The sequence below is a fragment of the Cherax quadricarinatus genome, unplaced genomic scaffold, assembly GCF_038502225.1.
Source record: "Cherax quadricarinatus isolate ZL_2023a unplaced genomic scaffold, ASM3850222v1 Contig1697, whole genome shotgun sequence".
NCBI lineage: Eukaryota > Metazoa > Arthropoda > Malacostraca > Decapoda > Parastacidae > Cherax > Cherax quadricarinatus.
Window position 1 is genome coordinate 10,582 of NW_027196723.1, and position 24,419 is coordinate 35,000.

General features: G+C 42.4%; 1 protein-coding gene across 1 annotated transcript in view; it reads right to left on the reverse strand.

The window, feature by feature from the left end:
• Positions 1–302: 302 nt before the first annotated feature.
• Positions 303–24,419, reverse strand: part of LOC138851703 (prostaglandin E2 receptor EP3 subtype-like) — a 60,211-nt gene continuing 36,094 nt past the window's right edge. Inside the window, exons 2-8 of the mRNA XM_070081104.1 lie at positions 21,226–21,498; positions 20,355–20,500; positions 12,228–12,448; positions 6,766–6,923; positions 6,405–6,533; positions 5,477–5,654; positions 303–1,784 (exon numbers count right to left, since the gene is read on the reverse strand). Coding sequence (XP_069937205.1) covers positions 1,405–1,784; positions 5,477–5,654; positions 6,405–6,533; positions 6,766–6,923; positions 12,228–12,448; positions 20,355–20,500; positions 21,226–21,498 — 1,485 coding nt within the window. The 3' untranslated portion in view covers positions 303–1,404. The remainder of the gene's footprint in view (positions 1,785–5,476; positions 5,655–6,404; positions 6,534–6,765; positions 6,924–12,227; positions 12,449–20,354; positions 20,501–21,225; positions 21,499–24,419) is intronic.

The window sequence follows — 24,419 nt, forward strand, 5'->3', positions numbered from 1 at the left end:
CGGCGTCACTGGTGAGATATCCACTAGTGGATTACGCCTGTAAGTTTAGGCAAACTTGAACGAGCAAAAAAGAAAAATAATATAATCTAGCAACTGCTTCAACAGGAGTGCCATGAATGAGAGTGCCATGAATGAGAGTGCCATGGATGAGAATGCCATGAATGAGTGTCATAAATAAGAATGCCATGAATGAGTGCCATAAATGAGAGTGCCATGAATAAGAGTGCCAGGAATGAGAATGCCATGAGTGCTATGAGTGCCATGAATGAGAGTGCCATAAATGAGAGTGCCACGAATGAGAATGCCATGAATGAGAGTGCCATGAATGAGAGTGCCAAGAGTTAGAGTGCCATGAATGAGTGTGTCACGAATGAGAGTACCATGAATGAGAGTGCCATGATTGAGAATGCCATGACTGAGTGCCATGAAAGTGCCATGAATGATAGTGCCGTAATTGAGTGCCATGAATGAGAGTGCCATGAATGAGAGTGCCATGACTGAGAGTGCCATGATTGAGTGCCATGAATGAAAGTGCCATTATTGAGAGTGCCATGAAAGTGCCATGATTGAAAGAACCATGAAAGTGCCATGATTGAGAGTGCCATGAATGAAAGTGCCATGATGATTGAGAGTGCCATGAATGAGAGAGTACCATGATTGAGAATGCCATACACACACACACACACACACATATATATATATATATATATATACACACACGCACGCACACACACAAACAGCACTCGCACACACACAAACAGCACTCGCACACTGAAAACAATTGGAGGTTAGATGGTTGTCAGTCGACACAACCAGCTAATTGGATCTTCGCTGGAACTAGCTTACCTCTGATTAGCTGGGGTGAAACAATGGGCCTCTGTGTCTCGATGTGAAGATCAAAACACCGAGGTTTTCTCTCACTAGAGGATGGAGGTGTGACAAGATGAGAGGGTGGCTGAAAGACATTGTAGTAAGCGTGACAAGGTGGACGGCTGACAGGGTGATGGGGTGGCAGTTTGGTAGGTTTTCAAGTTGCCAAGGTAGTAAGATGGCTGTATAGCATTTTGGCAGGGTGGCAGGGATGTCGTGACACACGGTGTGAGGGTTGGCAGTTTAGTGGTGTGATTCAGGTGTTTGCTTGAACCACGTGCCCACCAACGTTGAATCACGTGCCCACCAACGTTGAATCACGTGCCCACCAACGTTGAATCACGTGCCCACCAACGTTGAACCACGTGCCTACCAATGTCGAGTCACGTGGCCACTAACGCTGCGCCACGTGCCTACTAGCGTTGCAACACAATACCTGTGTCACAAACGTTACAGAGCTGACTTGTACATGCATATTGTTAAAAGTGAATCGTTAAAACCCGTAGCGAGGGAGGAGAGGTCATAGCGCCTTAGTTATGGTACGTTATCAAGATTGGTGCAAGGTGCGGACAGTTCCAATTCCTGACAACACGGCACCATCGTTGAAGGAAGACTGTACAGAACACTAAAAGGAGTCTGTGTTAGCGAGCACCCACCATGGTAGGGGCTGTGGTTGACAGCGGCGAGGCCAGAGTCGCTACAGAGGCTGGACGGGGTGATGTTGGAGGGAGAACCCGAGTCCAGTAGCACCTTCAGCACCTCCTTGGCATCCAGCTCCCTCTTGAGGTGGTCCTTGGCGGCGAGTGCAGGCGGCGAGGTCAGGTGAAGAACGGCCTCACCTCTCCCACTTACTTCGATCACTACAGACACTCCTCGGGGCGGTCTCCGACCAAGGTCTTCCGGGTCTTTTTCATCTGCGGGTCATGCACAAATGGTTATTTTTATAAGTGGATTATTTTTATACATATACCGAAGTAATTCAGTTTTCCTGTTATCCCTTCCTTAAACAACCCCCCTCCCATTCCTCTCCCCCTCCCCCCCCCCGCACCAAAAGTTAGTTGGCTGGGTTATTCAGAACAGAGGACTCACAGGTAAGGACCCAATAGGGGCGAGGGGCAAGTGGGGACAGCTCGAAGAATAGTCGGTGAGAGGAATGAATGTCTTGAGTCGAAGAGAGAAGAGTCAGGACTAGACCCAACAGACGGAAGCAGACGGAAACAGCAACACAAAAAACAGGAGAACACTCAGTCGTCCGGCTGGCAAGCTATCTGCATCTTGCATATTGATGTTGATTGGCGGCTGGCAGGAGCTGGAGGCGTGGTCAAGGGAGGCTAGCTTCTTGATTGGTCAGGTGTCGTTAAAGTGTGAGTCAGGAGTTACATCAAAAAAAAAGGCAATCACGTGTATCGCTATATATATATATATATATATATATATATATATATATATATATATATATATATATATATATATATATATATATATATATATATATATATATATATATATATATGCAAACAATCGCAGACGGGTGATCTTAACTATGCAAGACAAGCCACGGGATGGGCGGTGGAAATCTTGAGCTTAAGTACTTTCACACTTCTCAGTGCGTCATCAGGAGCTGTGCAATGTTGCAAGAGAGCAACCAAAGCAGGGAGAGAGGTCTCAGAGTAGCGTAGGTGTCATATATATATATATATATATATATATATATATATATATATATATATATATATATATATATATATATTATTTTTTTTTTATTATCACACTGGCCGATTCCCACCAAGGCAGGGTGGCCCGAAAAAGAAAAACTTTCACCATCATTCACTCCATCACTGTCTTGCCAGAAGGGTGCTTTACACTACAGTTTTTAAACTGCAACATTAACACCCCTCCTTCAGAGTGCAGGCACTGTACTTCCCATCTCCAGGACTCAAGTCCGGCCTGCCGGTTTCCCTGAACCCCTTCATAAATGTTACTTTGCTCACACTCCAACAGCACGTCAAGTATTAAAAACCATTTGTCTCCATTCACTCCTATCAAACACGCTCACGCATGCCTGCTGGAAGTCCAAGCCCCTCGCACACAAAACCTCCTTTACCCCCTCCCTCCAACCTTTCCTAGGCCGACCCCTACCCCGCCTTCCTTCCACTACAGACTGATACACTCTTGAAGTTATTCTGTTTCGCTCCATTCTCTCCACATGTCCGAACCACCTCAACAACCCTTCCTCAGCCCTCTGGACAACAGTTTTGGTAATCCCGCACCTCCTCCTAACTTCCAAACTACGAATTCTCTGCATTATATTCACACCACACATTGCTCTCAGACATGACATCTCCACTGCCTCCAGCCTTCTCCTCGCTGCAACATTCATCACCCATGCTTCACACCCATATAAGAGCGTTGGTAAAACTATACTCTCATACATTCCCCTCTTTGCCTCCAAGGACAAAGTTCTTTGTCTCCACAGACTCCTAAGTGCACCACTCACCCTTTTCCCCTCATCAATTCTATGATTCACCTCATCTTTCATAGACCCATCCGCTGACACGTCCACTCCCAAATATCTGAATACATTCACCTCCTCCATACTCTCTCCCTCCAATCTGATATCCAATCTTTCATCACCTAATCTTTTTGTTATCCTCATAACCTTACTCTTTCCTGTATTCACTTTCAATTTTCTTCTTTTGCACACCCTACCAAATTCATCCACCAATCTCTGCAACTTCTCTTCAGAATCTCCCAAGAGCACAGTGTCATCAGCAAAGAGCAACTGTGACAACTCCCACTTTATGTGTGATTCTTTATCTTTTAACTCCACGCCTCTTGCCAAGACCCTCGCATTTACTTCTCTTACAACCCCATCTATAAATATATTAAACAACCACGGTGACATCACACATCCTTGTCTAAGGCCTACTTTTACTGGGAAATAATTTCCCTCTTTCCTACATACTCTAACTTGAGCCTCACTATCCTCGTAAAAACTCTTCACTGCTTTCAGTAACCTACCTCCTACACCATACACCTGCAACATCTGCCACATTGCCCCCCTATCCACCCTGTCATACGCCTTTTCCAAATCCATAAATGCCACAAAGACCTCTTTAGCCTTATCTAAATACTGTTCACTTATATGTTTCACTGTAAACACCTGGTCCACACACCCCCTACCTTTCCTAAAGCCTCCTTGTTCATCTGCTATCCTATTCTCCGTCTTACTCTTAATTCTTTCAATAATAACTCTACCATACACTTTGCCAGGTATACTCAACAGACTTATCCCCCTATAATTTTTGCACTCTCTTTTATCCCCTTTGCCTTTATACAAAGGAACTATGCATGCTCTCTGCCAATCCCTAGGTACCTTACCCTCTTCCATACATTTATTAAATAATTGCACCAACCACTCCAAAACTATATCCCCACCTGCTTTTAACATTTCTATCTTTATCCCATCAATCCCGGCTGCCTTACCCCCTTTCATTTTACCTACTGCCTCACGAACTTCCCCCACACTCACAACTGGCTCTTCCTCACTCCTACAAGATGTTGTTCCTCCTTGCCCTATACACGAAATCACAGCTTCCCTATCTTCATCAACATTTAACAATTCCTCAAAATATTCCCTCCATCTTCCCAATACCTCTAACTCTCCATTTAATAACTCTCCTCTCCTATTTTTAACTGACAAATCCATTTGTTCTCTAGGCTTTCTTAACTTGTTAATCTCACTCCAAAACTTTTTCTTATTTTCAACAAAATTTGTTGATAACATCTCACCCACTCTCTCATTTGCTCTCTTTTTACATTGCTTCACCACTCTCTTAACCTCTCTCTTTTTCTCCATATACTCTTCCCTCCTTGCATCACTTCTACTTTGTAAAAACTTCTCATATGCTAACTTTTTCTCCCTTACTACTCTCTTCACATCATCATTCCACCAATCGCTCCTCTTCCCTCCCGCACCCACTTTCCTGTAACCACAAACTTCTGCTGAACACTCTAACACTACATTTTTAAACCTACCCCATACCTCTTCGACCCCATTGCGTATGCTCTCATTAGCCCATCTATCCTCCAATAGCTGTTTATATCTTACCCTAACTGCCTCCTCTTTTAGTTTATCCTTCCTCTTTTGACGGATCTTCTGAATTTTCTAAGGACAGTGTAAAAAAGGTAAACGACATACAAATAATATGTACCTCTGTACATGTAACGCACTGAAGGGGGCACTTCCGTACCTACCTACTTACATTTCGAGTAGAATCGTGAATATGTAAGCAGGAATTCCTAAGTAATGAAGAAAATTCCATGACGTGTAACCTAGACTTATTGGAAATCACGTGTGATCAGCCAATAATTCCTAACACCTAGTCAAAACACACACTACCGGTGGTTGGGGGGAGGTTATGTAGGTCTAAATACTCCACTTTAGAATGGCACGTCCAACTATTCCACCCAGTGTAAAGTTCGTCTGAACTCTCCTTCAGAGGTCAAGAACATATAAACACTGCCTCAGAAGTATGGTATTCCTAAACACTCCTTCTGAAGCTACACTTCCTCAGAGGGTGCCTCTAAATATCACCGTGCTCACCTGTGAAGGGCAGTGGATACTGGATCTTCTTGAGGGAAGGTCTGACTGTGAGCGGAGCAACGACCAGCTTGGTGTTAGAGGGTGATTGCGGCCCCTGGTTGGTACTGCTACGACCGACCACCAGCCTCGAGCCTAGCAGCGACACACGCAACCATCTCCAAGCTCTCATCATGAACACCTGAGGCATGAGGAGAGGAAGGTGGGAGGAACATAGAGGTAAGGAAGAGTGGAAAAGGAAGAAAAATGTAGACGAGAGAGAAAGGTAGAAAAGAGAGAGGGAGAAGTAAAACAGGAGAACCAAAAAAGAGGAGAGAGAGAGAGAGAAGGGGGGGAGAGGTAGAAGTATAGAAAGAGGTAGAAGATGAGAGAATGAATATATTTTTTCAGACACTGTGCCAACGTGAAGCAGGTGTAGAGATAAACAAAACTCTTACCATCTGCCTGAACACTGTTGGTTAACCTTCCATCAGTAAATGCCATGGAAGATGTATCCTTAAAAGTGGTCATAACTCTTAAATAAGTGTTGGTTGTACAGAAACACTGCGAGATTTAACCCCGAATCTAATATTCGCCCTCATTTCTCTCTTTCCTGCTTTTCTGTCCTTTTGGCTGCTGACACCTCGCAAGTTACAGTCACTCTCTCCCTGTACGTCTCATCAACAATAACCTACCTATAGAGTCATCTGCTAGCTGCAATAACCCTCAGGCATTATTTGCATTTCTCTAATATCTTACTGCAACATAGCCAGAGGGAAGAGTATCCTTGGTGAATGCTCCCAGGTATCTGAATGACACATGCATACGTAACACTTGCTAAAATCCACCACACAGAATACTCGTATACTCATTACAACTCATCGTCAGACATAACTTGTATCTGCATTAACTCTGATACAGCTCATGTAATAGATATCTGCAGGGCGCTTACCTTCCTACAAATGATATAGGCCCAGGGGTCGACGATCTGGTTGACGGAGGTAAGTCTAACAGCCACTAGGTCATGGAAGTGCTCTTGCCTCGTCTTGTGGGGCCACAACTGGTTGGCGAACAACCGAATCTACAGGGAAGGACAGGGAAGACATCAGGAGGATATGAGGCAAGAATAAGGGAAAAAGGAGAAGCAGGGTAAAAGGGATATAGGCGAAAAAAATGGCTGTGGGAGACAGAAAGGTCTGAATGGTACTGGGAATAGTGAATTGCATGTGAAAAGTGCAAAAGAAAGGGGCAGTGATAAAAAATGCAAGTGAAGGCAATATCATTGAATTTTTAAGAAAAGAACGACCACTCACGTCAATGGGCGACCAAGAGAGTACGAAGACGACGGTGATGACGACAAGGACGACCACCATCTGCATCTCCAGTTCTCTCTGTCTGCTAGAGCGGCGGGGTATGCAGAGGCTGTGGCTGCCACAGCGGCCTCGACACAATCGCAGACTCAGTAGAGTGGCTGTGAAGAGTAAAAGGGCATTAGGCCATACTATATCTATGAAGATTACTTGAAAGAGATGCCCACTGTCTTTGAGTACATAAAACATACTTGCAGATATGTCAGTCTGATTCAAGAGATAACCATTTACATTTTGCTTCTGATAAAACACCAATGATTATGGTAACTTGGCAGCTTGATGTTATCACTGGAGTTTGAACTAAAAATAAAGAGTTTTCAAACTTAGCGACGATACTAATATCCAGGACGTAAAATATTGCTCTGCAGTGACTATGAAGAATCATGTGATGAATCTCGTAAGTAGTCAAGACGCTTACACCATTAAGGAGCATCTTGTGTCTTCTCAACAGTCAACGCTGCAAATCTTTACATGAAACTCAAGATTTTTCTCAACTTCATTATTATTACAATCAAGGGGAAGCGCTAAACCCGGAGGATTATACAGCGCCTGGGGGGGGATGTGGAAGGCATTCAGGCTTAATTTGGGGAACTGGAGCACAGATCCAATTCCCTAAATCAAGAGCCCCTCACCAACATCAAGGAACCTTCATTGAGGGGTTTCTCAACTTCAGCATACAAAATTTTCTTTTGTCTCTTCCCCCACCTCATCTCTGGCATCTGTACCACAGATGGCTGTGCATTTCTCGCCTCAACTGCTAATATTATATTTTAAAGGGTGGACCGGTAAGTCAGGTAAAGGTCAGATGACCAAAAGCCCCAGTGGTGGGTCATCATATGACTCAGTCCCGCGTCAGGAAACACTTGCCTTGTTTTCTGACGAATCTTACCTAACCTCTTATTGCCCACATCTAGTCTGACTGGACCGTTTCAGGAAAGCCATTAATACCGGAGTTATGTACAGGGAAAATGTTCTCAATGTCCCCTATTTAGATCAAATTTGAGCAAAACCAGAAAATTCTTATTATACTACAAGCCGGGCAGCCATCATCAGGTTCACTCTGGCTGTTCTCTTCCCAAGGATATTATACTACCAGCAATTATTTATTCCACGAATAACACTCATTTGTAAGCAGGATATTACAACATAAATAAATCAGAGAAATAAATAAAAATAACAAAATGGAAGTTATAAGTTTTCTTTTTTCCCCTATGTGCATGTTGCTTAATATTTAATGACAATAAAAAACATTGTTACTAGTAGATTTTAAAACGTAATGATGTAGAATAATTGTTCTGAGAGAGAATTATTAGAATTTAGAGATAATTAGTTTCCAGAGTTCTATGCCAGACAAACTCGAGTTGTATGCCATACAACCTGCACTTATATACCAGACAAACCAGAGTTGTATGCCAAACAAACTAAATTCCCCTGTGTGTAATCCCGTACATACCAAGACAGTGGCCTTGACTCCCTCTGTCAAGGACTTTCTCCATCAAGGCGACTGCGTGACGAACATTCACGTCATTAGGAATTTTATTACGATCAGTGCATATAAAATTGGCATACTGTATATGTTATACATAAATGGTCAGGAAGGAAACTAAATGAATTTCTCACAGGTGATAACAACAGTTACCTTAGTAATTATACTTAACGTGTGGTTACTTTATAGTCAGTTTTTTTATTACCACACCACAGATTATTCCAATGAAGATTATCACAGTACAGACTATCACAGTACAGATTATCACAGTACAGATTATCACAGTACAGATTATCACAGTACAGATTATCACAGTACAGATTATCACAGTACAGATTATCACAGTACAGATTATCACAGTACAGAGTATTACACTGCAGATTATCACAGTACAGATTATTACAGTACAGATTATCACAGTACAGATTATCACAGTACAGATTATCACAGTACAGAGTATTACACTGCAGATTATCACAGTACAGATTATCACAGTACAGATTATCACAGTACAGATTATCACAGTACAGATTATCACAGTACAGAGTATTACACTGCAGATTATCACAGTACAGATTATCACAGTACAGATTATCACAGTACAGATTATCACAGTACAGAGTATCACACTGCAGATTATCACAGTACAGATTATCACAGTACAGATTATCACAGTACAGATTATCACAGTACAGATTATCACAGTACAGATTATCACAGTACAGATTATCACAGTACAGATTATCACAGTACAGATTATCACAGTACATACTATCACCGTACAGATTATCACAGTACAGATTATCACAGTACAGATTATCACAGTACAGATTATCACAGTACAGATTATCACAGTACAGATTATCACAGTACAGATTATCACAGTACAGATTATCACAGTACATACTATCACAGTACAGATTATCACAGTACAGATTATCACAGTACAGATTATCACAGTACAGATTATCACAGTACAGATTATCACAGTACAGATTATCACAGTACAGACTATCACAGTACAGATTATCACAGTACAGACTATCACAGTACAGATTATCACAGTACAGATTATCACAGTACAGACTATCACAGTACAGATTATCACAGTACAGACTATCACAGTACAGATTATCACAGTACAGACTATCACAGTACAGATTATCACAGTACAGATTATCACAGTACAGACTATCACAGTACAGATTATCACAGTACAGACTATCACAGTACAGATTATCACAGTACAGAGTATTACACTGCAGATTATCACAGTACAGATTATCACAGTACAGATTATCACAGTACAGATTATCACAGTACAGATTATCACAGTACACATTATCACAGTACATACTATCACCGTACAGATTATCACAGTACAGATTATCACAGTACAGATTATCACAGTACAGATTATCACAGTACAGATTATCACAGTACAGATTATCACAGTACAGATTATCACAGTACATACTATCACAGTACAGATTATCACAGTACAGATTATCACAGTACAGATTATCACAGTACAGATTATCACAGTACAGATTATCACAGTACAGATTATCACAGTACAGACTATCACAGTACAGATTATCACAGTACAGACTATCACAGTACAGATTATCACAGTACAGATTATCACAGTACAGACTATCACAGTACAGATTATCACAGTACACACTATCACAGTACAGATTATCACAGTACAGACTATCACAGTACAGATTATCACAGTACAGATTATCACAGTACAGACTATCACAGTACAGATTATCACAGTACAGACTATCACAGTACAGATTATCACAGTACAGAGTATTACACTGCAGATTATCACAGTACAGATTATCACAGTACAGATTATCACAGTACAGATTATCACAGTACAGATTATCACAGTACAGATTATCACAGTACAGATTATCACAGTACATACTATCACCGTACAGATTATCACAGTACAGATTATCACAGTACAGATTATCACAGTACAGATTATCACAGTACAGATTATCACAGTACAGATTATCACAGTACAGATTATCACAGTACATACTATCACAGTACAGATTATCACAGTACAGATTATCACAGTACAGATTATCACAGTACAGATTATCACAGTACAGATTATCACAGTACAGATTATCACAGTACAGACTATCGCAGTACAGATTATCACTGTACAGACTATCACAGTACAGATTATCACAGTACAGATTATCACAGTACAGATTATCACAGTACAGATTATCACAGTACAGATTATCACAGTACAGATTATCACAGTACAGATTATCACAGCACAGATTATCACAGTACAGATTATCACAGTACAGATTATCACAGTACAGATTATCACAGCACAGATTATCACAGTACAGATTATCACAGTACAGATTATCACAGTACAGATTATCACAGTACAGATTATCACAGTACAGATTATCACAGTACAGATTATCACAGCACAGATTATCACAGTACAGATTATCACAGTACAGATTATCACAGTACAGATTATCACAGTACAGATTATCACAGTACAGATTATCACAGTACAGACTATCACAGTACAGATTATCACAGTACAGATTATCACAGTACAGATTATCACAGTACAGATTATCACAGTACAGATTATCACAGTACAGACTATCACAGTACAGCTTATCACAGTACAAAGTATTACACTGCAGATTATCACAGTACAGATTATCACAGTACAGAGTATTACACTGCAGATTATCACAGTACAGACTATCACAGTACAGATTATCACAGCACAGATTATCACAGTACAGATTATCACAGTACAGATTATCACAGTACAGCTTATCACAGTACAGATTATTACACTGCAGATTATCACAGTACAGACTATCATAGTACAGATTATCACAGTACAGATTATCACAGTACAGATTATCACAGTACAGATTATCACAGTACAGATTATCACAGTACAGAGTATTACACTGCAGATTATCACAGTACAGACTATCATAGTACAGATTATCACAGTACAGATTATCACAGAACAGATTATCACAGTACAGATTATCACAGTACAGAGTATCACAGTACAGATTATCACAGTACAGACTATCACAGTACAGATTATCACAGTACAGATTATCACAGTACAGATTATCACAGTACAGATTATCACAGTACAGATTATCACAGTACAGAGTATTTCACTGCAGATTATCACAGTACAGATTATCACAGTACAGATTATCACAGTACAGATTATCACAGTACAGAGTATTACACTGCAGATTATCACAGTACAGACTATCACAGTACAGATTATCACAGTACAGATTATCACAGTACAGACTATCACAGTACAGATTATCACAGTACAGATTATCACAGTACAGACTATCACAGTACAGATTATCACAGTACAGATTATCACAGTACAGATTATCACAGTACAGATTATCACAGTACAGATTATCACAGTACAGATTATCACAGTACAGATTATCACAGTACAGACTATCACAGTACAGATTATCACAGTACAGATTATCACAGTACAGATTATCACAGTACAGACTATCACAGTACAGATTATCACAGTACAGATTATCACAGTACAGATTATCACAGTACAGATTATCACAGTACAGATTACTTCACGTCACTTGAGAAACAATTTCGGAGTACTGGGAATCTGCTAAAAGATTCAGCTGGTTACTTAATGGCATTAGTGGAGTTATTATAGAAATGACTAAGCACTTTCATAATGCTATCGTGTTAAGAGGGCGACACAGCTAGGTACAATGCAAATGGGGAATGATATAGCTGAAATTATACATTTATGAATGAGAGAGAGAGAGAGAGAGAGAGAGAGAGGAATACGACATAATGCCGGTACGTAGGTAAACCTGTTACTCACTGATGACGACGACGTTGCAGACAACCATAACGATGAGGCTGATGAGGGTGAAGACACCGAACACATTGGTGTAGAGTCGATGAATGAGAGGAGAGTCACTGGTGATGTGGATGTTGACATAGCACCAGGAACCAGGGTACTGCAGTGCGTACTGGCCAACGCCGAAGAGCGGCAACGCGCAGAACATCACAGAGAACAGCCACGTGCATAACAGTAACATCCTAAAGAAAGAGGTAAAAGCAATAAAAGCACAGATAATAGAGTCAGTTGCTTCGGTATGTTAGTGGTAAAATCTCACTCATTGATGACAGGTAAGAACATGTTCCAAAACAATAGCAAACTGGCGATCTTTGTAATGCAGAAGCAGCCACATGGGGAGGGGAATCTCATGGGCTGCCTTGTTTCAGAGAATTTCCCCTCCTATCCGTTGCTGTCTTGGAACGTTGCAAGCTCCTGACGACGCACGAGAGTGTGAAAGATCTAGAGCTATATATTTCCCCCCACATGTGGCTTGTTCTACACTGTAAGAACATACGTTACTAAGGATCCCAAAAGGGGTACCTTCAAGAGGTTGTCTAATTTTTTTTTCCTTCTTACTCCAACTTTTCTATTTTATTTTGCTCATAACTCAGGAACGCCTCATCCGATCGGCTTTAGAGTTTCATCACTTGTGTACAATAACAAGGACAATATTCTTGGAACAACTGGCATGTTCACGTGCCTTATGACCAAAGTTGTTGAACACATTCCCAGCATCCTGGAATGACTAGGATAATTTCCAAACTCTTCAGTGGCGGACCTTCAAACGTTCAAAAAAGGTGCCAGAAATACGACGACGACAGAGAGTAAAATTCAGCTCTATGAACCAGGTGAGTCGTTCTCTAGTTATGGCACAGACTCCAAAGATTACATTTTATTTTTTACTATTTTATTGCATCAACACCTTTGTCTACACTCAAACGAAATATAATAGGTATTATCCTGGCTCTAAGATACACCAACCATTAAATATTGACGTCGTTTAGAAGACGTTAGCTGGAAATTGTTTAACGTGATTTAGCTGGAATAAAACTTCCACACGATCACATTTTTAGTGCAGCAACAGATCGTCAGATCTGCTGCTACTCACCTGGTCCCTAGGGCTTACTTTGCTTGCTGTATTGTAGTGGTGTCGCTGACGTGATCTCTCCTACTACTCACTACAACTTATCTAGCTGGCTGTGTTAACGGTGTCACTGGCGTGGGCCTGACGATCACTTACTCACAGACTCCAGTATGATTGCATTCTTGAGATATTAGTCTGGGACGACGCAGGGTGGGATGGGGCAGGGAAATCTTACCCTGGTCACTTCCAAAAGGAAAGTCTTTGACCCACTTACAAAGCCATGGCCGTAAATTCTACCAGAAATACAATGGAAGGTAAAAAAATATCTGGCCATATCGATGTAACTCGATATGAAGATGAGCCAACGATAGGTTCGCCTGTCTGTGCTCTCCTCCTGCAACATCCACGATGTGAAGAAAAGACACATCTTGCAAGACAAAACTTCCCCCAGACCACGTTTTGCTCTGAGTAGATCGGAACGATTATACTCAGTGAATATTATTGTCACAAATTTGCTTAGGAATGTTGGAGAACATCACAGTTGCTAGTAGACTGTTGAAGAACATCACAGTTGCTAGTAGACTGTTGAAGAACATCACAGTTGCTAGTAGACTGTTGAAGAACATCACAGTTGCTACTAGACTGTTGAAGAACATCACAGTTGCTAGTAGACTGTTGAAGAACATCACAGTTGCTAGTAGACTGTTGAAGAACATCACAGTTGCTAGTAGACTGTTGAAGAACATCACAGTTGCTAGTAGACTGTTGAAGAACATCACAGTTGCTAGTAGACTGTTGAAGAACATCACAGTTGCTAGTAGACTGTTGAAGAACATCGCAGTTGCTAGTAGACTGTTGAAGAACACAGTTGCTAGTAGACTGCTGAAGAACATCACAGTTGCTAGTAGACTGTTGAAGAACATCGCAGTTGCTAGTAGACTGTTGAAGAACATCACAGTTGCTAGTAGACTGTTGAAGAACATCACAGTTGCTAGTAGACTGTTGAAGAACATCGCAGTTGCTAGTAGACTGTTGAAGAACATCACAGTTGCTAGTAGACTGTTGAAGAACATCACAGTTGCTAGTAGACTGTTGAAGAACATCACAGTTGCTAGTAGACTGTTGAAGAACATCACAGTTGCTAGTAGACTGTTGAAGAACATCGCAGTTGCTAGTAGACTGTTGAAGAACATCACAGTTGCTAGTAGACTGTTGAAGAACATCACAGTTGCTAGTAGACTGTTGAAGAACATCACAGTTGCTAGTAGACTGTTGAAGAACATCACAGTTGCTAGTAGACTGTTGAAGAACATCACAGTTGCTAGTAGACTGTTGAAGAACATCACAGTTGCTAGTAGACTGTTGAAGATCACAGTTGCTAGTAGACTGTTGAAGAACATCGCAGTTGCTAGTAGACTGTTGAAGAACACAGTTGCTAGTAGACTGCTGAAGAACATCGCAGTTGCTAGTAGACTGTTGAAGAACATCGCAGTTGCTAGTAGACTGTTGAAGAACATCACAGTTGCTAGTAGACTGTTGAAGAACATCACAGTTGCTAGTAGACTGTTGAAGAACATCGCAGTTGCTAGTAGACTGTTGAAGAACATCACAGTTGCTAGTAGACTGTTGAAGAACATCACAGTTGCTAGTAGACTGTTGAAGAACATCACAGTTGCTAGTAGACTGTTGAAGAACATCGCAGTTGCTAGTAGACTGTTGAAGAACATCACAGTTGCTAGTAGACTGTTGAAGAACATCACAGTTGCTAGTAGACTGTTGAAGAACATCACAGTTGCTAGTAGACTGTTGAAGAACATCGCAGTTGCTAGTAGACTGTTGAAGAACATCACAGTTGCTAGTAGACTGTTGAAGAACACAGTTGCTAGTAGACTGCTGAAGAACATCACAGTTGCTAGTAGACCGTTGAAGAACATCGCAGTTGCTAGTAGACTGTTGAAGAACATCACAGTTGCTAGTAGACTGTTGAAGAACATCACAGTTGCTAGTAGACTGTTGAAGAACATCACAGTTGCTAGTAGACTGTTGAAGAACATCACAGTTGCTAGTAGACTGTTGAAGAACATCGCAGTTGCTAGTAGACTGTTGAAGAACATCACAGTTGCTAGTAGACTGTTGAAGAACATCGCAGTTGCTAGTAGACTGTTGAAGAACATCACAGTTGCTAGTAGACTGTTGAAGAACATCACAGTTGCTAGTAGACTGTTGAAGAACATCACAGTTGCTAGTAGACTGTTGAAGAACATCACAGTTGCTAGTAGACTGTTGAAGAACATCACAGTTGCTAGTAGACTGCTGAAGAACATCACAGTTGCTAGTAGACTGTTGAAGAACATCACAGTTGCTAGTAGACTGTTGAAGAACACAGTTGCTAGTAGACTGTTGAAGAACATCACAGTTGCTAGTAGACTGTTGAAGAACATCACAGTTGCTAGTAGACTGTTGAAGAACACAGTTGCTAGTAGACTGTTGAAGAACATCACAGTTGCTAGTAGACTGTTGAAGAACATCACAGTTGCTAGTAGACTGCTGAAGAACATCACAGTTGCTAGTAGACTGTTGAAGAACATCGCAGTTGCTAGTAGACTGTTGAAGAACATCACAGTTGCTAGTAGACTGTTGAAGAACATCACAGTTGCTAGTAGACTGTTGAAGAACATCACAGTTGCTAGTAGACTGTTGAAGAACATCACAGTTGCTAGTAGACTGTTGAAGAACATCGCAGTTGCTAGTAGACTGTTGAAGAACATCACAGTTGCTAGTAGACTGTTGAAGAACATCGCAGTTGCTAGTAGACTGTTGAAGAACATCACAGTTGCTAGTAGACTGTTGAAGAACATCACAGTTGCTAGTAGACTGCTGAAGAACATCACAGTTGCTAGTAGACTGTTGAAGAACATCGCAGTTGCTAGTAGACTGTTGAAGAACATCACAGTTGCTAGTAGACTGTTGAAGAACATCGCAGTTGCTAGTAGACTGTTGAAGAACATCACAGTTGCTAGTAGACTGTTGAAGAACATCACAGTTGCTAGTAGACTGTTGAAGAACATCGCAGTTGCTAGTAGACTGTTGAAGAACATCGCAGTTGCTAGTAGACTGTTGAAGAACATCACAGTTGCTAGTAGACTGTTGAAGAACATCACAGTTGCTAGTAGACTGTTGAAGAACATCACAGTTGCTAGTAGACTGTTGAAGAACATCACAGTTGCTAGTAGACTGTTGAAGAACATCACAGTTGCTAGTAGACTGTTGAAGAACATCACAGTTGCTAGTAGACTGTTGAAGAACATCACAGTTGCTAGTAGACTGTTGAAGAACATCACAGTTGCTAGTAGACTGTTGAAGAACATCACAGTTGCTAGTAGACTGTTGAAGAACATCACAGTTGCTAGTAGACTGTTGAAGAACATCGCAGTTGCTAGTAGACTGTTGAAGAACATCACAGTTGCTAGTAGACTGTTGAAGAACATCGCAGTTGCTAGTAGACTGTTGAAGAACATCACAGTTGCTAGTAGACTGTTGAAGAACATCACAGTTGCTAGTAGACTGTTGAAGAACATCGCAGTTGCTAGTAGACTGTTGAAGAACATCGCAGTTGCTAGTAGACTGTTGAAGAACATCACAGTTGCTAGTAGACTGTTGAAGAACATCACAGTTGCTAGTAGACTGTTGAAGAACATCACAGTTGCTAGTAGACTGTTGAAGAACATCACAGTTGCTAGTAGACTGTTGAAGAACATCGCAGTTGCTAGTAGACTGTTGAAGAACATCACAGTTGCTAGTAGACTGTTGAAGAACATCACAGTTGCTAGTAGACTGTTGAAGAACATCACAGTTGCTAGTAGACTGTTGAAGAACATCGCAGTTGCTAGTAGACTGTTGAAGAACACAGTTGCTAGTAGACTGTTGGAGAACATCACAGTTGCTAGTAGACTGTTGGAGAACATCACAGTTGCTAGTAGACTGTTGAAGAACATCGCAGTTGCTAGTAGACTGTTGAAGAACATCGCAGTTGCTAGTAGACTGTTGAAGAACATCACAGTTGCTAGTAGACTGTTGAAGAACATCACAGTTGCTAGTAGACTGTTGAAGAACATCACAGTTGCTAGTAGACTGTTGAAGAACATCACAGTTGCTAGTAGACTGTTGAAGAACATCGCAGTTGCTAGTAGACTGTTGAAGAACATCACAGTTGCTAGTAGACTGTTGAAGAACATCACAGTTGCTAGTAGACTGTTGAAGAACATCACAGTTGCTAGTAGACTGTTGAAGAACATCGCAGTTGCTAGTAGACTGTTGAAGAACACAGTTGCTAGTAGACTGTTGGAGAACATCACAGTTGCTAGTAGACTGTTGGAGAACATCACAGTTGCTAGTAGACTGTTGAAGAACATCACAGTTGCTAGTAGACTGTTGAAGAACATCACAGTTGCTAGTAGACTGTTGAAGAACATCACAGTTGCTAGTAGACTGTTGAAGAACATCGCAGTTGCTAGTAGACTGTTGAAGAACACAGTTGCTAGTAGACTGTTGGAGAACATCACAGTTGCTAGTAGACTGTTGGAGAACATCGCAGTTGCTAGTAGACTGTTGAAGAACACAGTTGCTAGTAGACTGTTGGAGAACATCACAGTTGCTAGTAGACTGTTGGAGAACATCACAGTTGCTATTAGACTGTTGAACATCACAATTGCTAGTAGACTGTTGAAGAACATCACAGTTGCTAGTAGACTGTTGAAGAACATCGCAGTTGCTAGTAGACTGTTGAAGAACACAGTTGCTAGTAGATTGTTGGAGAACATCACAGTTGCTAGTAGACTGTTGGAGAACATCACAGTTGCTATTAGACTGTTGAACATCACAATTGCTAGTAGACTGTTGAAGAACATCACAGTTGCCAGTAGACAGTTGAAGAATATCATACGAAGATGGTTTTTATCTATTAAAATTACAGGTAGGCATTTTACTGTGATGGTGAAGAAATGGGGGTAAGTTATATTTCTGTGAAATTTGTAACTTTGTAGCTACAACTATACTAAGTAAGGAGGGATTAACATGGCAACTGAAGTCGGAACTTCCCGAAAAAAAGAGCAAATTAATGTGGTGTGTTCATTCTGTGTTATTACTGCAGGACCTCAGCTGATGTTCAGTGTGTTTGTTCCCTCACACCCTCCAGGTGATAACCTCCAGGTGATAACCTCCCACTGTTGTGGGTTTGGATGTTGTGGAGAGGTGACTTGTAAGCTGCTAGGCTGACCTGGTGAGGTGCTGAGTGATGGAAGCACAGAGGTACAGACCAGTCTTTTCGGCTGTGTGTACAACTTCGTCAAGCCTGTGATTTGATGGAACCAGAGAGCGAAACGTTGTCACAATGAAAGTATTTCTTCCTAGTTTTCGACAGTACGCCTTTATAACCGAATTCCATTCTATTCAGAAATAAATAAATTTCCGAACCAGGTTTTCCTGTATTGCAACGTACAGAACTTACCCCGTAACCCACCACTGCAGTTATTGCAACGTACAGAACTCACCCCGTAACCCACCACTGCAGTTATTGCAACGTACAGAACTCACCCCGTAACCCACCACTGCAGTTATTGCAACGTACAGAACTCACCCCGTAACCCACCACTGCAGTTATTGCAACGTACAGAACTTACCCCGTAACCCACCACTGCAGTTATTGATTTGTGTATATAAATATGGGAAAATGAAAATATAGCCTAACGAGAAGGTGGATAAAAAATCAATATATATTTGCATCACAATTATTTTCTTGAGAGTATTAAGAGAACAATTATGTACACCGAAAATTGATTTAGGAAAATGAACACATTTGCAAGATTTGATGTTTCATTTTTTCCTAGGTTAAGTTCGCTTGATGAAACTTCCGGTGAGAGAAACAGCCTGGGTGACCTTTGTGGCCTCATGTAACACCTTCGTGGCCTCATGTAACACCTTGTGTAACACCCCAATATCTTTCACATACACTGAAAGGTGATGTCTCTCGTGCACATACACTGAGAAGTATATACCTCTCAGTGTGCATACACAGAGGCATACATCTCTCAGTGTACCTACACGAGCTAAGAGGTGGTTTAAATTATTTTTCCGGTTGATGATGTTGTTGTCCCATGAATTTCATCCATTCATTAACAAATTATCAAAATTTCATATCAAACTTTCTCTCTAAACTGAAGGTATTAAAGTATTTTTGACCAGTGAACAAGTTACGAGCGTCTATCATGATCCTCGTGTGGTCGCTAGGCCACTATCTGCTTTTTTTTTTTTTAGATATCCTTCCTCCCTGTCATTCATTCTCGAGTCCACACATGGCTGTCTCTCCCTTCTCTTCTCTTCCCTCTTTTTCGTTCATTGTTCTAATTCCCCATCTTGTATCTCTTCCATCTCTTCTCTATGTTTGCCATCCTCACTTCTTTACTCTTCCCTCGCCTTTGTCTTCAACAGTAAACTAGTGGAGTCTTCGTCTCCACACAGGTGAAGACAGATTAATGAGGCACTCGCTCAGGAGGCGAGTGCTCGTTCTACCCTCCAAAAAACTGTTAAGGATTTAAGCGAATGAAGACAGCGGTGTGACTTACAGTGTTCGGTTGTCACGCTACGCTGACGGAATGCTACATACGTCTATGGCTGCTGTGGATGGCTCTTCTACCCAGCTGCTGGCTGCGTATGACGAATAAAGAGCAATACGGAACAATGAAAAAAATATTAGTTTGCACGCACGGATAAACGAATACAATAAGGTCATGAAGAGGCGGAGAAACAAGAGACACGGGGAAAGAGAAGGTGTTAAGCGAGCTTCAGTACGCAACATTGGGAGACACAATACAGGCCGTACATGCAACACAATCAAAATAATTACGTTCCCTCCAATACTTATAGTGTTTCCAGTGTTGAATAGTTCTGGTGCACATCGGGTACGTCGCAGGTGTGTGGCAGGTATGTAGCAGATATGTTTCTGATGTTGAGACTGGGTTACTTACTTAGTTCTGGAGGTGGTGATGTTCTTATTGTAGAAGTATCCGTGACGAATACCCAGGAACCTCTCTAGTGCCATAGTGGACACCAGCAGGTGGGTCACCAGGCTCACCAGCATCATGGAGAACCCGTGAAGGTTACACAGTGGCACCTGTGTAGACACACCATTATCCGTCGTGAGTGTGACACCGAGGCACGGAAGGGAGAGGGAGGAAGGGACGGAGGAAAAAAGGAAAAGAGGGAGGAAGGGAGAGATGAAAAGAGGGGGTGAGAGAGGAAGGAAGAAAATGTCTGGAAGATCATGCATTGAGTGTTACAATTACTTGATAAATTAAGTGTTTGTTATACAAATGCTTAATTACGAATAGGTAATTACATACGTACCTCCATCCACCACCCAATACTCTCCTCATACCTCTTCATCCCCCATATCTACACCCCATGATTTCGTATACACCTACACTCAAGCAAATTCCTCCACACCCCCTGACACCCACATCCACACCATTTATACTCCTCACATAAATCCTCTTAAACCTCCAGTACCACACCATATATACCATTTACACCTCCAACCGCACCGCATAATCCCCACATACCACACTCCTTACACCCTCCCACACACCCATACACACACACACACACACACACACACACACACACACACACACACACACACACACACACACACACACACACACACACGCACACACGCACATACACACAAATACACACACACACACACACACACACACACACACACACACACACACACACACACACACACACACACACACACACACACACACACACACACACACACAGCCTCACCCCATCCACACCATGGACCTCCCACACACAGTAGACAAGACTGACCCCTCCTGCCCAGGTGTTGTGGAGGTAGGCTACGAGAGCGGGGGTGGTGGTGATGACTTTGCCAGCCAGGTCAGTCCAGATCAGTGTACTCAGCAAGATGAAGAACACTGTGCGGGAGTGCTGAGGACGCGTACTCGTGTACAGGTAGTACAGTGCCCAGATCTGACCTGTGGGGAGGGAAAAAATCGTTAGTGTGTGGGAGAGGTGTGGGCGGGGAAGAGGTGTGGGCGGGGAGAGGTGTGGGTGGAGGAGAGGTGTGGGTATGAGAGAGATCTGGAAAATAAGAATATACAGATGGAGTGTATACAGCACACAGCAGGTACGCGAGTGTACGCACACGGTACGTACACAAGTAGATGAATGTGCACAGTGAGACACAAAATCTGCACATAACACACATATAAGTACACACACACATACAGTATATGCACAACAGAGAGAAGATTTCACACATGAAGACACCCAATGTATACACAAAATCGATAGATGAATGCACAGACGTACAGTGTGTGTACACGGCTGGTAGAAGAGTGTACACACGAAAATGATAAATTCTTCACCTGCCTAACCTTCAGGAATGACATGAATTATGCTAAGGTCATATCAGCCTGCAAAGAAGGGCCAGGGAGTGGAAGGGAAGAGCAGATGGGTGCAGATGGAGACGGAGATAGGTCGAATGCTGAGGCACAACCATGCTACCAAGAGCCACTGGAAAAATCAAGGGAGAAAATGACCACATACAGACAGGAACCAGAGTCACAGAGGGAGAGGCAATGGGAGAAGGAAAGGGCAAAATCAGTGATTATCCATGGGCTTCAGGAGAGAGAGAGGAAAGGACACACACTGAAAGACGGCAGGAAGAAAGAAAGGAGATTGAGAAAATCATCACGGAAATAGGGGGAGAAGACATGGATGAGATTGTAAATTTTCAGAGAATAGGGGGGTACTTGAAGGGGAGAAACCGACCGATCAAGCTGATTCTCAGGACAGAAACAGTGCGGAACAGGATCCTCCAAGAGAAACCACGGTTGAAAAGCTCGGAAGAGTACAAGAAGGTGTTCCTAGACAGAGACAGAACACAAACAGAGAGACAGCAGCTGAGGGAGAGGACAAAAAAGCGAAAGGAGCTAGGAAAGGAGACAAGGATGGAACCAGCAGAGGTCAGTCAGAGCAGAACAGAGCAGCAAGGGCAAGCACACACACAACTATCCTCAGAACCCCACAACCTATCACACCATCCCAACACACAATACAATCCATACCCACAGCTTCCACCCAACCCCCAACCATAGAATCCCACAGTATGCTACCAGGTCTCCCACCCCCACAGGCCCCCCAAACCACAGTGTTGGAAAGGAAACTGAAGGTATGGTACACAAACGCTGATGGAATAACAAACAAGTGGGAGGAGTGGCACGAAAGAGTCAAAGAGGCATCACCAGACATCATAGCGATCACAGAAACCAAGCTTACAGGTATGATAACAGATGCCATCTTTCCAATGGGATACCAGATCCTGAGAAAAGACAGAAGGAACAGGGGGGGTGGAGGAGTGGCATTGCTGATCAAACACCGATGGAATTTTGATGAGCTGGAGAGAGGAGACAGCGGAGAAGAAAGTGATTACATAGTGGGAACGCTTCACTCTGGAGGTCCCAAGGTGATAATTGCAGTGATGTATAACCCACCACAGAACAGCAGGAGGCCAAGGCAAGAGTATGACGAGAGCAATAGAGCGATGGTTGACACACTGGCTGCAGTGGCCAGAAGAGCTCATGCATGCAGGGCAAAGCTCCTGATCATGGGCGACTTTAACCACAAGGAGATCGAATGGGAGAACTTGGACCCACATGGGGGCCAAGATACATGGAGGGCTAAGATGATGGAGGTGGTACTGGAAAACTTCATGTACCAACACGTAAGGGACACTACAAGAGAGAGAGGAGAGGATGAACCAGCAAGACTGGACTTAGTATTCACCTTGAGTAGTGCAGATATTGAGGACATCACATATGAAAGACCCCTTGGGGCCAGCGATCATGTGGTTTTAAGCTTCGAATACACAGTAGAGCTACAAGTGGAGGGAGAAGCAGGAAGGCCAGGACAAATGAAGCCAAACTACAAGAAAGGGGACTACACAGGAATGAGGAACTTCCTGAATGGGGTTCAGTGGGACAGAGAACTGGCAGGGAAGCCAGTTAATGAGATGATGGAATATGTAGCAACAATGTGCAAGGAGGCTGAGGAGAGGTTTGTACCCAAGGGTAACAGGAATAATGAAAAAGCCAGGATGAGCCCATGGTTCACCCAAAGGTGCAAGGAGGCAAAAACCAAGTGTGCTAGGGAATGGAAGAAATATAGAAGGCAAAGGACCCAGGAGAATAAGGAGAGCAGTCGTAGAGCCAGAAACGAATATGCACAGATAAGAAGGGAGGCCCAACGACAATATGAAAACGACATAGCAGCAAAAGCCAAATCTGACCCGAAGCTGTTATACAGCCACATCAGGAGGAAAACAACAGTCAAGGACCAGGTAATCAGGCTAAGGAAGGAAGGAGGAGAGACAACAAGAAATGACCGTGAAGTATGTGAGGAACTCAACAAGAGATTCAAAGAAGTGTTCACAGAGGAGACAGAAGGGGCTCCAGAAAGACGGAGAGGTGGGGTACACCACCATGTGCTGGACACAGTACACACAACCGAGGAAGAAGTGAAGAGGCTTCTGAGTGAGCTAGATACCTCAAAGGCAATGGGGCCAGATAACATCTCTCCATGGGTCCTGAGAGAGGGAGCAGAGGCGCTATGTGTACCCCTAACAACAATATTCAATACATCTATCGAAACAGGGAGATTGCCTGAGGCATGGAAGACAGCAAATGTAGTCCCAATCTTTAAAAAAGGAGACAGACATGAAGCACTAAACTACAGACCAGTGTCACTGACATGTATAGTATGCAAAGTCATGGAGAAGATTATCAGGAGAAGAGTGGTGGAACACCTAGAAAGGAATGATCTCATCAACAGCAGCCAACATGGTTTCAGGGACGGGAAATCCTGTGTCACAAACCTACTGGAGTTCTATGACATGGTGACAGCAGTAAGACAAGAGAGAGAGGGGTGGGTGGATTGCATTTTCTTGGACTGCAAGAAGGCGTTTGACACAGTTCCACACAAGAGATTAGTGCAAAAACTGG